Here is a 13,651-nt window from a genome sequence, read left to right as displayed (position 1 = left end):
ATTTTAATGGGGTTCTTCAATTCCAGCTAGCTATTTCAATGTATTATTATCAAAAGGTTTTTCTTTTTAAAAAAGATGCACTTGTTATTGAAAAATGTGGCTTGACTTTCCATAATTCTGAATTACACCATTATGCATATATTCTGACAATACCAAATTTGGAGCAACTTCGTTTCATATAAATTCTCCTTCCTACGGTCTTTTGGATTATTCATATGTAGCATTCTTGGAAGCACTGTCCTCAAAATATAATAGATTAGACATAAACCCTGTCACAATTACATTTCTGAATATTGTGACATATTATTTCAGGAAATGTTTGATCTTATTATACTTTTTCTTATGCTAAATTGATGCAATGCAATAATCCAGAACTTAAAATTAAGATTTGGATAGATGCTTGATTTTTTAAATTTTATTTTAGATTAGTTAAGGAATGATAATAATGATATTTTATTATTTCCTTTTTAAAAGGATAAATATGTTTTTATTTCAGGCATTTAATTGACAATAATTACAGCTACAGGTAGTTCCCTCCAACTGCAATTGGAAATTGCAACTCAGTTGCTATATGATGCAGTTGTAAAGAGAAAAATCAGAGACCACACTTACGACTTTAATTCTAACTGTGGTTGTTAGCAAATCACCACAGGGGGTTAAGGATAATCTCATGTGACCATGACTTGCAATTTTCTCCCAGCTTCCACCTTGACTTTGATTTTTGGAAGCCAGCTATGCAGGTTTCAAATGGAATGCTGGTGACCATGAGAAGCTGTGACCCACCATAAATGCACATCAGTTGCCATCCTAATTTGGACCAGTAGAATTTTAGCTTGAGAGAGACACATAAATCATTAGAAGTGATAATCAAATCTTATGCCACTCAAAATCCCACAATTACTCTTTATTAATAATGGTATTCAATAAATCATTTTGATTTGCACATTTTAAAAAGTGAATGGAATAAATCAGTAGAGATTGGATCCAATTTAACAACAAAAGATTAATCATTTTGACATCAGACCTACATTAAAATGTTTAATAATATATAGATAGATTATTAAAAATATTTTTTCAATATAAAATAATACTTTTTACTTATAGATCTCTATCACATTTGTACAGAAAAAGAATCAATAAGCATTGCCATTTTGGAGATGTACCAAGAATTACTTAGTTTCCTTTTGGTATATTCAAAATCAGGAATCATTTAAATTTGTCCTTTTCTCTTTCCTTTCGCCTTTCCCTTCTTTTTCTCCTGGTCAGCATTGCAAAACCATCCTGGAGTTTTCCCCATCAAGATTTTTGAGATGATTAATATTTACAGTGGTTTGCATAGAAGGGGAAGGGGAAGCGAGGAACTGCTCATGCTAAATTAGTTTTACACATAATTCAATAATCCTTTGAATGATTCCTGCCTTACCTGATAAAATTGGAAATTGGTGAGCATCAACATCTACAATTAAAGATAAACTAGAATTAGTAAAACACACATTATAAAAATTGGTAAATCACAGAGCATTTAAAAAAAATAGATAAGTTCATGGTATATATTTTCTATCAATGTCTACATTTACAATGTATATTAGATTTCTTATAATTCCTGTTCCTTTTTATATACTTATTTTCCTCTTTCCCCTTTTTCTTCCATAAGCATGCTTGAACGGACTAAGAGGCCACATGCAGTGGTGAAAATTACAGTAGGTAACTGTGTCCTTGCCCTCTCTCCCAGCCTTGCATTGCTTAGAAGAAGGGGAGCTGCCATCAAACCTTTCTCCCGGTTCCTCAGATACTAAACCAAAAGAATATTGTGATCAATAGTATCAATATCATTCACAAATCAAGAAGAGCTAGGACAAATATATTACCCATGTCCTAGGTCCGTGATGGTGAACCTATGGTATGGCATGTGGGGCCATCTTGGTGGCCAAGGAAGCCAACATTGGGTTTTGGCAGAGATGCAGGAGCATGCGCAGGGTAGGGGTTCACACAGCCTGTTTTTAGTTCCAGGCGACTTCAGAAAACTCTGCTAGCAGAAAAACGGAGCATGCAGGAGTGCAGCACTCTCCCTCCGAAGCCCATTTTTAGTTATAGGTGGCTTCAGGAATCTCTCCTAGCAAAAAAAAAAAAAGGACATACGAGGGTGTGGTGCTCTCTTTCTGAGAGTTGCTGATGTAAATCTGTCTTAGCCATTTTGGCTTCACTGAGTTGTACTAGAGAGCTGGTGAGTATTGGAGCAGTAGTGGCTCTGGCCCCATCACCCCACCCAGAAACCTTTCTGGATTTCGGGTGTGCTGGAGGGCGGAGGGAGGGGGTCCATCTCTGGGGATTTTTCCAAGCCAGGGGAGACAACTCTATCTTGGGGGCTGATGGATGTTGCCCACCTGTCCTTGCCACTGCCACCTCCTTGTTTTGCCGTTGATTGATTGACTGTGTGCCTGTTTTTTTATATATATTGGGATTGTTTTATGAATTTTTAATTTAAAATTGTAATTAGATTGGTGGGAATTGGATTTGTTACTATGTACTGTTTTTATTATTGTTGTGAGCCGCCTCGAGTTTGCGGAGAGGGGCGGCATATAAATCCAATAAATCTAATCTAATCTAATCTAATCCTTGGCTCTGCCAATGGTGGTACTTGGCAGTGGCAGGAACAGTAGGCCACGGCTTCCTTCCTTCCCTCCTGGAGAAACCACTGGCATGGAGGGGAGCTGTCCCAGGAGGACCAGAGGAGAGAGCAGTCTCCATAAGTGAGACAAGCTGGCTGGGAAGTGGTAACAGGTACATTGGCCCAAAATAGATGCATACGCATGCACTATGCATGGCACATGCAGAGGGTGAGCATGAGGAGCACATGTGCAGATGGGGTGTGCATTGCATTATGGGTGCCAGCACATGCATGGTCTGTCGAGGGCACACTCAGACACTTTGTGCACGCAATGCCAAAAGGGTTCGCTGTCAGTATCCTAGGCTCTTTCATTATTATTATCATTATCATTATCATTATTATTATTATTATTATTATTATTATTTATTAGATTTGTATGCCGCCCCTTTCCGTGGACTCGGGGCGGCTAATTGATAACATTAATGTTATCAATACCATCTGAGTGCTGTAGCCCAACCTGAAACACAAATGGAAAGGATCTATATAATTGTTCTCTCCAGTGTGCCTCAGAGTTGCCAGTCTATCATCTTTTCAAAAACCTTCCCAAAAAAGGGAAATTTGCAGATAAGGATAAAATTATTTAGTGAAACTGGATCCAGTGATAGATCCTCTCTTAAGGAGAGGGTAGACAGTTACTTCCTTTTTAAGTAGGTAGAATCATCCCTCTCATCAAAAATAATTTTTATCTCTTGGATTCAGTTACATGTGACCACCTGGAAGGCCTTAATTAACCAATAGGGACATCAGTCTAAAAGAGGGTAGGATTCAACACCCCTCCCCCTAAGGACCCCAGGCATTTTCTCAAGACTTAAGTGGCTCAAAACCAGAACAAGATGCTCCAATTTCAGTTCTTTTACCCTCTGTGAACTTAACATTTTTATTTGACAGTGATAGGAAAGTGCCAAATTGAGTTACAATGTTGGTGCTTAGCTTAGATTTGATTCCAGGCTCAAGATAAGGTATTTCAAACGAAAGTCCCACTCTGAAGTTCCAGGATACCATTGCTAATCATAATAAACAACAAATAATTGGATTCAAGGTTGAATCCGAACAAGATTCAGCTGGAAAGAATAGGTCTCTATTGCCGATTTGATCTTAAATGGAGATAACATTTGTGTAATATGTTGGATTTTCTTACCTTTATTTTCTTCAAGATTTTTTGCAAGATCATTTCTATTGCATTTTCGAAGGACATCAATGCATACCTCTAGAGCATCTTCTCCATAATATTGAATCAGGAGGTCTACAACATCATGTTGATCAGCTTTATCCAATAAAGCCTTAGGAATGTTTGGCCTTCCATCATAATTAATAATATTGAGCCTCCATTTAAATTCTTTAAATGGCTGCTCCACGAGTTCAATCAAGGCATTGTAAATATCTTCTTTCACAGTGCTACTCATGTCAACTATGATGAAGAATATCCAATCTAAAATTAAAATTAAAAAATTAAACTAATATGGAAAATGAAGTCTGAAAGGATCACATACCTAAGACAACCTTCAAACAACCCAAATGATTCCTCTATATATAGACATCACTAGAGTGTATTATTGCTAAAGGGAGGTGGAGGACCTCAATTATAGTATCAAAGGCATGGTCAGTGCTTACTGTACATCAGATCAAGAACTGCTAATATAAAAGATACAAGTTAAGCTGAAGAAAAAGAGATAAGGTATGATATTGAATATATACCTGTATTTTTCAGAGTATAAGACACTCCTGAGTATAAGACACACATTAGTTCTTGGGGGGGGAGGGAATAAGAAAAAAAAATCTGCCTCTGCCTATCAGTGCCCATTGGTATTCATCTGGCTAACAGCCTTCCGGTAAACAACAAATAGCCTGGTAAGCTTCAGCACATTATTGTAGCCTGATTCAGCACAACCAGCTGATTGGCGGGTGGATAGGCCTCCTGGAATACCCCAACCAACTGTTCCAGGCTTAGGGAACAGCATTGAGAGCCTTTTAAACAAAAGCATTTTTAGGTGGCACATTCCCCTCCATTTTCCCCCAGATCTTCGCATTTCAGGCACCAGATTCCCCCTCTCCAATTGCAGGAAGGGGGCCTGAAATGCAAGCATCTGGAGTGCACACAGCCATGGGGGGAGGCCCATTTCTAAGCAAAATAAACAAATAAGCATCAATTTTTTCATTTCAATTTTCATATCATTGTGTTCAGAAATGTTCACATTTGTTATTTCAATGTCAAAGATGGTCAAAAAAGTAATATTTTGCAGCCCAATCTAGATGAAAACAAAACTCATTTCACAAAAATGGGGGGGGGGATTTTCTGAGAAAAATAAACAAATCAGCATTAATTTTTTTCGTTTCAATTTTCATATCAATGTGTTCAGAAATTTTCTAATTAGTATACTAGCGAAAAAAGTACTGTATTCAAAAAGACCATTCCAGTAGCTAGAATCAACCCAGAGGGTAACATTGGTAACTTTTTTTGCCCAGCAAAAACTGTACACACACATACCCCCCCAAAAACCCCACTACCCTTAGAAAGATCCCCTCAAATGAGAAAAAGTCATGGAATTTCAAGTTTCAGATATGCAGGGAAAATTTTTTACAGGGTCTCAAACTTCATTTCGGACCCTTTTAGACCTGAGGAGAACACCAGGGTTAAGCTCAGCTGAAGGGCCTCTTCCTTTCCAGGACACTTTTCCTGCCTGCAGAAATGATCGAAAAAAGTCTGTATATTTGGACAAGGCACTGGTTCCTCCAACACAAGTCTGCCACTCAAATATGTACCTCAAAATCCAACCTTCCCATGTTTAAAGTTTTTCAATGTGAGGCTTACCGTTCTGTGGTGAAGAAAAGGAGGTTAAAAGCTACATCGATCCTGAATTCGTAAATAGAGAGATAAAGCATTGGCCTCCGTTCTGCTTTTAAAAAGCACTTTCGTTTTCAAACATGCCCCCCCCCCCCCTTCCTCCTTGTAGCTTAATGGGTGAATCGTGTTTCCTGTGCTGCTGCTTCGAGAGGAAAAGTTTCACACCAGTTCAGCTTAATCGGTTATCAAAAACTAGATTTAAAAGCCTTGAAGGTTCCTCGTCACTGCAAAGCTTATAAAATAAATGAAATAAGTCTGCACTTCTATTTCTACTAGTTTTTTCTCATCATTCCTATCATTCTTTCCTCCCACCGAGGACTGTATGACTGTAACTTTAACGGTAACTTGAGATTTTTATTAATATTGATTGTTTCTCCATTGCTTATTTGACCCTTATGACAGTCATTAAGTGTTGTACCCCATGATTCTTGACAAATGTACTGTATATTGTTCTCCCATTTGCAAGCAATGCAGAGAAGGCTACAGGGAAAACAAAGCTCTTCTAAGAGAAACCCTTCCTGCTCACACAAGGGCGGCATACAAATCTTAATAATAATAATAATAATAATAATAATAATAATAATAATAATAATAATAATGATAATAATGATAATAATGATAATGATAATAACAACAACAATAACAACAACAACAATAACAACAATAACAACAATAATGATGCCCCCGTTTCAGCTCCAAGTCCTTGTAGTCAGAGAAACTCATTTTCTCAAGTTTAGTCTCTGTTCCATTTTGGGGGCTCTCAGCCTTGGAGGGTGGGGGCTGGCTTTCTACATTGGTTTTTAATTGTTTAGTAATGGTGAGAAAATGCAGGTGGCTTACTTTTCCTTCTCCCGTTTTCAAGGAAACCACTCTCTCGCAGTATAGAAAATCTCTATGACTTATTGTCTATCTTTCTGTCATATAGATGGTTTGGGTGCCAATCCTTATTCTTGTAGATCGGCATTTTCCAGCTAAACATGAAGGGGTGCGCTGGGCTCGCAACTCTTTTTCAAAGACTTTTACATCTCTTAGGAAGTTTGCAGATTTGGCGCTGCACGGTCAGATGCTGCCCTCTTGCGGCACAAACTGGGACAGTCTCAAAAGAAAAAATGTTCTTTTGGCCCGGAAGGCATAGGGAGTTTTTAAAAGAAATTCCGTTTCTCAAGATTGGAGCTGTTTCCACCCGGAGGAATTAGGACCAAACAGCAAGTTCGCCAGGCGGAAGAGGCGGGTGTGTGTGTGGCTTGGCTGGAGTTGGAGAGAAGGGTTGGAGCTGCCGCGCTTCCTCTTGGCTGAAACTTTGGCGTTCATTCGAGGGCTAGTGGGACTGATTTGGGTCATACTGGTGATGTCTTCCTGCTTCTGACTTGATGACCGGCGCCTCTTTTCAGAACTTCTTCTGTTCCTTGGGAATATTTCTGGGCAGATGGGCTGGCTTTTCCCTAGACAGCAGCAGCCTGAAGTTTTGGACTACATATTTTCCATTAGTCTACTAAAAGGTGATCAGGATTTGCTGGTGGGTTGCTCCTTCTCAAGATCCTGTAAGACTTGCCAGCCTGCCTGCCTGTCCTTTACATCCTTGCCAAACAGAATGGATTCCACTTGAGTCCTTCTTTCCATGTGGATTTTAAGCTGATCTTCAGTGCCAGGCTCTGAGTATAAAAATCCATCCCTTGGCATAATGCCATGCAAACAGAGCAGTGCTTCTCACTCTTGGGAACTTTAAGATGGGTGGATTCCAGGTACCTGGGGAATTCTGAGACTTGAAATCCACCCATAAGTTCCCTAGTGTGGGGAAACACTAAGATAGAAGACATATTATTGTGTGCCTAGCTTTCTTTATTCTTTTTTTTTGCAGCTGGAACTCCAGTGATTTCTTTTAAAAGGGGCGTTTTGCAAAAATGGGGGCATTTGGCTGGATGAGTACCAATAGGCTCAGACTCAATCCAGACAAGACGGAGTGGCTCTGGGTACTGCCTCCCAAGGACACATCCATCTGTCCGTCCATCACCCTGGGGGGGAATTATTGATCCCCTCAGAGAGGGTTCACAACTTGGGCATCCTTCTCGATCCACAGCTGACTCTAGAACACAATCTGTCGACTGTGGCGAGGAGGGCATTTGCCCAGGTCTGCCTGGTGCACCAGTTGCGGCCCTATCTGGACAGGGAGTTTTTGGCCACAGTCACTCATGCCCTTATCATCTTGAGGTTCGACTACTGCAATGCTCTCTACATGGGGGCTACCTCTGACACACACACACTTGAAAGTCCAAAAACAATGTTCTTTATCACAAAATTCAAAAGAAACAAAGCACCCTTTTTGTATTGCAAAGAGTACTCGTCCCAAAACAACCTTGTATGCTGTGCAATCCCCTTAATCAATCCTTAAGTACTTAGCTAGCAGCTGTGAAAAAATGTCACAGCCCTCCTTCTTCCACGAAGTGAGACACACACACTTTGCTCTGCTTTGGTTTCAAAGTCGTGAAAAATCAACCAACAAAGTCCGGAAACAGCAAGGCACGGTCCTGAAGAAACAACGATCAGATAATCTTCCACAATGGCCAAGCCAGCACGCTGCTATTTATATCAGCAGCTCTAATTGCTGGAGCCCCACCCAAACACAGGTGGCCTCTCTTATCTCCTGTAATATTTCTTCAATTGGTCTCTTCTAGGCATAATTCTGCGCCTGCGTGGGTCTAACACTTCCCCATCCGAATCGAATGAAGATAATGGCAATTGGCTTCCTGGGCTGTGTGCCAAGTCCCCCTCTTCCAAGTCTCCCCCACCTTCTTAATCCAAGGAAACTGCACTACCTGACTCTGTCGGCAATAAAACAGGACTATGACATGTTGATGTTTCCCCTGCATCCACCTACACATTCCTTGGGGCAGGAGCTGGGCCAGAGCCAACCACAACAAATAACAATAATAATTTTTGCCTCACCCCAGCCCCTAGGAGCTCTGCAGGCTTCCCAAACACTCTGCACACCCCATTTTTATGAAAAAATGAGTAAAAAATGGGGCATTATAAAAACTGGGGCTGTGGATGCTCTGTGCACATGGAGAGGGGAGAGGGGGGGATTGTGCGTGGAAGCATATTGGGGCATCACATGGGTGTGGGCACAACATGCGCAGTATCACACGTGTGAGCACCCTTTTGGCACCCAAGCAAAAAACGGATTCCCTATCACTGATATAGATGCTTAATATGATATAACACATCATGTTAAGTACAACAGTGTCCCCCAAAATTTTGAAATTCACATTTTTAGAAGAGAGAACAATTTGGAAGACCTGGAGTGCAAGCAGCTTTATTCCTGACTTTTAACCAGCAAAGTGGCTGATGGAAGTAGGAATTAATAACAGCTGGAAAAGTGTAGGTTCTCCGATTCTGATCTACAAGTATACATGGAGAAGTAGCATGAATGAAGAGGTTTCAATCACTATTTCACATGCTGTGTCTTTCTTTTCATTTCAGGGCAAAGTGTCTCCTTCTTTACAGTTGCTGGTTGGATTCAGAAAGAATCTGTTCTGCCATGAAAGTCATCTGGGTGACTTTGGGCCAGTCACTCTCTTTCAGCCTAACCTACCTCACAGGGTTGTTGTGAGGAAAATAGGAAGAGGAAGGTGCATTAGGTATGTTTGTTACTCTGAATTATTTGTAAAAATAATAAGGGGTACAATTTAAATAAAGAAGCCATGACACATATAAAAGCTATCAAGAAAGAGTTGATAATTTTCTTATTCTATATTATTACTGGCATATTATGGAGACATTTATTAATTTCTCAGCAATATCATTGGAGAAATTTTTCTTTAATCAATACCTAATGTTAAACTATACAGCTCCCAGGCTGTATAAGTATTCTACAGATACTTAATTGAAAAATTGTGCCTTTGCCTTTCTGCTGTAATATTTTTCTGTTGTAGCAATCCAATTGGATGTTGAATATGTATATCATTTGTACAGGGTAATTCTTGCATTAGAGGTAATCATCGACTTACAACAGTTCAGCTAGTGACCATTCAAAGTTACAAGGGCACTGGAAAAAAATGAGGTGACCATTTTTCACACTTACAACTGTTGCAGTATCCCTGTTAGTAATGGGTCCCTACCGGTACGGTACGGTGCTCCATATTGGTAGTAGCTCACTGATGACATCACTTCCTTGATTGTCTCGGGGCCTCCATCTTTTTTTTTTTCAAAAAAATAAAAGGAAAACTTTTATTCTTACTCTGTATAAGCTGCCTTTACTTTCCAATTTGATCTCTAGAGTGCCCTTGCATTGGTAATCATATTCAGGGCTAGTTCAGTATGTAAAAATAGAGAGATTGATATAGTATGTAAGTTTTTAAACAGTGGTGGACAGAAAAGACTGATCTATTTGTAGAATTTGTTCCATTTTGTTACAAACAATTCTCCAAAATTCCTAGCTTTATAATACTACCACCATATATGATAACATAATTTAATCTGATTATTACATTTCCAAACAATTTTTGGAAAATGAAAATGAGCTATCAGTTTTAATAATTGAGAACCAAAATGATATGCGATTTGATGAAACATACCAGTTTTCTTCAAGTATAATATTCTGTGTAATATTTTTCTTCCATTGAAATTCCTATTGTTGCATATCAATATAGAGTATTTGACTTTTTCAATTTCTGCATTGCATTTTATCACATGGCAATCTATAAATGAGTCCCAGCAAATACTCTAAATTTTGTGTTATTGAGTTTTCAAATTCAGTCAAGTTTCCAAGATTTTGCTTTGGTTTGGAATCACTTTAGAACTATGCAGCTTATTTGAAAATATTCAAATTGGTTCAGTGGTTCTGGCCATTTTAAAGAGCAAATCTCAAAGGATTTTTATTTTGTTTGAAGAATCAAAATTCCCACTTCTCCCTGGGAATTCAGTTTGATGACAGTTTGATTTCTTTTATAAAGCACCTTCAAGTAGAAAGATAAATTACGCTGAAACAAAAACCAATTCAAAATTTATTGAGGCAAACCAGAAAGAATTTATAGAAAAAAATGAGAAGTTGATGTAAAATTTTATGTACAACTCTGAGCTAAATATGTTCCCCTCTGGTGATGTATAGGTTCCATAAGGCCAGAAGAGGACTAATTAGTTACTGTAAAACAAAACAATTGCAGTGCAGTCATAATTCATGGTAAGTTAGAAACTAATTATTTCAAAATCAGTGGCCAAAGATGTTACTTTCCATAAGAATATTAAATTCTACCCTTTCCTAACCTGATTCCTTGTGCAAGGATATTTAAGCATATGGTTGATATCCTCTCTATGTCTAGTGAAGGCTCATAAATTTTTGACAGTTTTCAGATTCAGAAAAAGCTACCAATAATACAGGAGAATGTAAGGAAAGAAATTCCAAACAGCAAAAGATTTCTCTTCCCTAAATAAATGCGCAGAGTAGCCTGGCCTAAATCTGCCCTAAGGAACAGAAACTAAAGATCCAGTTTTCAAAAGAATTATACAGTAATTATAGCATCTAAAAAGAAGGCCTTCAGAGATGTCCACAAAATCAAAACTGTTTTCCAGTCTGTTGAAAAATTATACAATATTAAAACCTCATCAAACAGTCATGAGAAATGGTAAAGGCAATGAATGTGTTTATGAGAGGACAGGCCCCTTACAAAACCTGTTACTATTGCCTAATAAAGAAAATTATAGACTAAATGGCAGGGTCCCTATTTAGTTAAGAGGAGAAATGGGCCAGTAAATTATGAAATTGAATTGGGAAACAAGAAAAAGAAAATATACTACAGTATGAAGTGATGGGCTGCCAAATTTTTTACTGCCACACTGTGGGTGTGGCTTTTTGGCCATATGACCAGATTGGAGTGACTTTCTGGCCATGTGACCAGGTGGGAGTGGCTTGACAATCATGTGACTGGGTGGGAGTGGTTTACTGACCAAGATAAGTTTTCAAATAGGTGCTTGGACTCTTTTTCAGTTGATTAAGTCATATTATTTTAATAGCCACAAAAAGGACAAATAATAGACAGCATTATTTGTTTTGTTTTGTTTTTTAATTTCTTTTTATTGTTTTCATAAATACATATATCACATTTTGTTTGTTCAGTTTACAGATCTTCTCCAACGTTTTTACCTGTTACAATCGTTCTTAACTATGTTAGGTCTTATAAGTAACTCTATCTTAATACTATGCAATAAAGAACAGAATAAAAGCATTCAAAAGGTATTTGTTGTTTACAATTTGTACTGCAATTTTGTATCGTATTATACAAGAAATTTCTTCTGAATCCATTCGTGCCAATTACACCACATGCTTTTAAATTTATTGATTCTATTTCCCTTAAGTAACTTTGTCATCTCGTCCATTTCTGCACATGAGTATTTCTTCCTTTGTAATTTCCTTGAGCCAATTGTGAATGGTTTCCCAGATTTTTTGAATTTTAGAGCAGGACCACCACATATGGAAAAAAGTGCCTTTTTCTTTTTTACATTTCCAGCATAAGTTTTGTAATGCTGGGTAAATCTTGGCTAATCTTGCCGGCGGTAAATACCATCTGTATAGGAGCTTATAATAATTTTCTTTATATGCTGAGGATAAAGTAATTTTAGCTATTACATTCCATGTTTTTTCCCATTCTGCTATATGAATTTCTCTTTGTATATTTTTCTCCCAGGCTACCATAGGGTTTTTAATCACCTCTTTTTCTTTGCCCTGTTCTAATAGAATCTGATATAATTTGGTTATCTGTTTATCCTCACATCCTGTTAAAATCTTGTCCAGAGTTTGAGTAGAAATTGCTATGCCTGGTGTTTGTTTGTCCTTATTGTATCTAGGTTTTATTTGTATATGTCCACCAGTCAATCTTATAATTTTGTGACTCCAATTCTTGTTTAGTTTTTAGGTCCCCATTTGAGTGTAAGATATCTTTGCAACTAATAGTCTTAGTTGGATCTATCAGGTTTGGATATGCTATAGCTTCCTTGACCTCTTAGTGGGTTTCGATACCATCGACTATGGTATCCTTCTGTGCCGTCTGGAGGGGTTGGGAGTGGGAAGCACCGTTTTACAGGGGTTCTCCTCCTACTTCTCCGGTCGATCACAGTCGGTGTTAGAGGGGGCTCTTAGGGTCTGGTTGGGTGCCAACAGGCTCAAGCTCAACCCTGACAAGCTGGAGTGCCTGTGGGTTTTGCCTCCCAAGGACAATTCCATCTGTCCGCCTATTACCCTGGGGGGGGGAGAAATCATTGACCTCCTTCAGAGAGCGTCCACAACTTGGGTGTCCTCCTCGATCCACAGCTGACTTTAGAACGCCATCTTTCAGCTGTGGTGAGGGGGGCGTTTGGCCAGGTTCGCCTGGTGCACCATCCGGCCCTATCTGGACAGGGAGTCCCTACTCACAGTCACTCATGCCCTTATCACCTCAAAGTTTGACTACTGCAACACTCTCTACATGGGGCTAACTCTTAAAAGTATTCGGAAACTTCAAATCATGCAGAATGCGGCTGCGTGAGCGGTCATGGTTCCCCAGATATACCCATGTTTCTCCAATACTCCGCAGACTGCATTGACTGCCAATTGGTTTCCGGACACAATTCAAAGTGTTGGTGATAACTACATGGCATCAGACCAGATTACTTATGGGACTGCCTTGTGCCGCATAAATCTCAGCAGCCGATTAGGTCCCACAGAGTTGGTCTTGTCCAGGTCCCATCAACCAGACAATGTCGTCTGGCAAGACTTAAGGGAAGAGTCTTCTCTTTGGCAGCCCCGGCCCTCTGGAATCAGCTCCCTCCAGATATTCGCACTGCCTCCACCCTCCTCACCTTTCACAAGAGCTTTAAGACCCACCTATGTCGCCAGGCATGGGGCAGCTAGACCATGCCCCCCTTCTCTGACCATTAAATGTTATGTGTGGATGTGACTGAGTTAATTGACTGCTTTTTTATGTAATGGGATCTTAGCATATAGTTTTAACTAATTAGATTTGTATACATATTGGTTTTTTGTACTGTATTCTGTGAGCCGCCCCAAGTCTTCAGAGAAGGGCGGCATACAAGTATAATAATAATAATAATAATAATAATAATAATAATAATAATAATAACAACAACAACAACAACAACAACAACAACAACAA

The 13,651-nt window shown here is 39.0% G+C and overlaps 1 protein-coding gene across 1 annotated transcript in view; it reads right to left on the bottom strand.

The window, feature by feature from the left end:
- The window catches only part of LOC139175558 (uncharacterized), a 93,116-nt gene extending 87,553 nt beyond the window's left edge, over positions 1-5,563 (bottom strand). The window contains exons 1-3 of the mRNA XM_070766717.1: positions 5,478-5,563; positions 3,807-4,097; positions 1,424-1,456 (exon numbers count right to left, since the gene is read on the bottom strand). Coding sequence (XP_070622818.1) covers positions 1,424-1,456; positions 3,807-4,071 — 298 coding nt within the window. The 5' untranslated portion in view covers positions 4,072-4,097; positions 5,478-5,563. The remainder of the gene's footprint in view (positions 1-1,423; positions 1,457-3,806; positions 4,098-5,477) is intronic.
- Positions 5,564-13,651: the final 8,088 nt, after the last annotated feature.

This window comes from Erythrolamprus reginae, chromosome 1 (assembly GCF_031021105.1).
Source record: "Erythrolamprus reginae isolate rEryReg1 chromosome 1, rEryReg1.hap1, whole genome shotgun sequence".
Taxonomy (NCBI): domain Eukaryota; kingdom Metazoa; phylum Chordata; class Lepidosauria; order Squamata; family Dipsadidae; genus Erythrolamprus; species Erythrolamprus reginae.
Note: the sequence above shows the minus strand (reverse complement) of the source record. Positions and strands in the feature narration are given on the sequence as shown.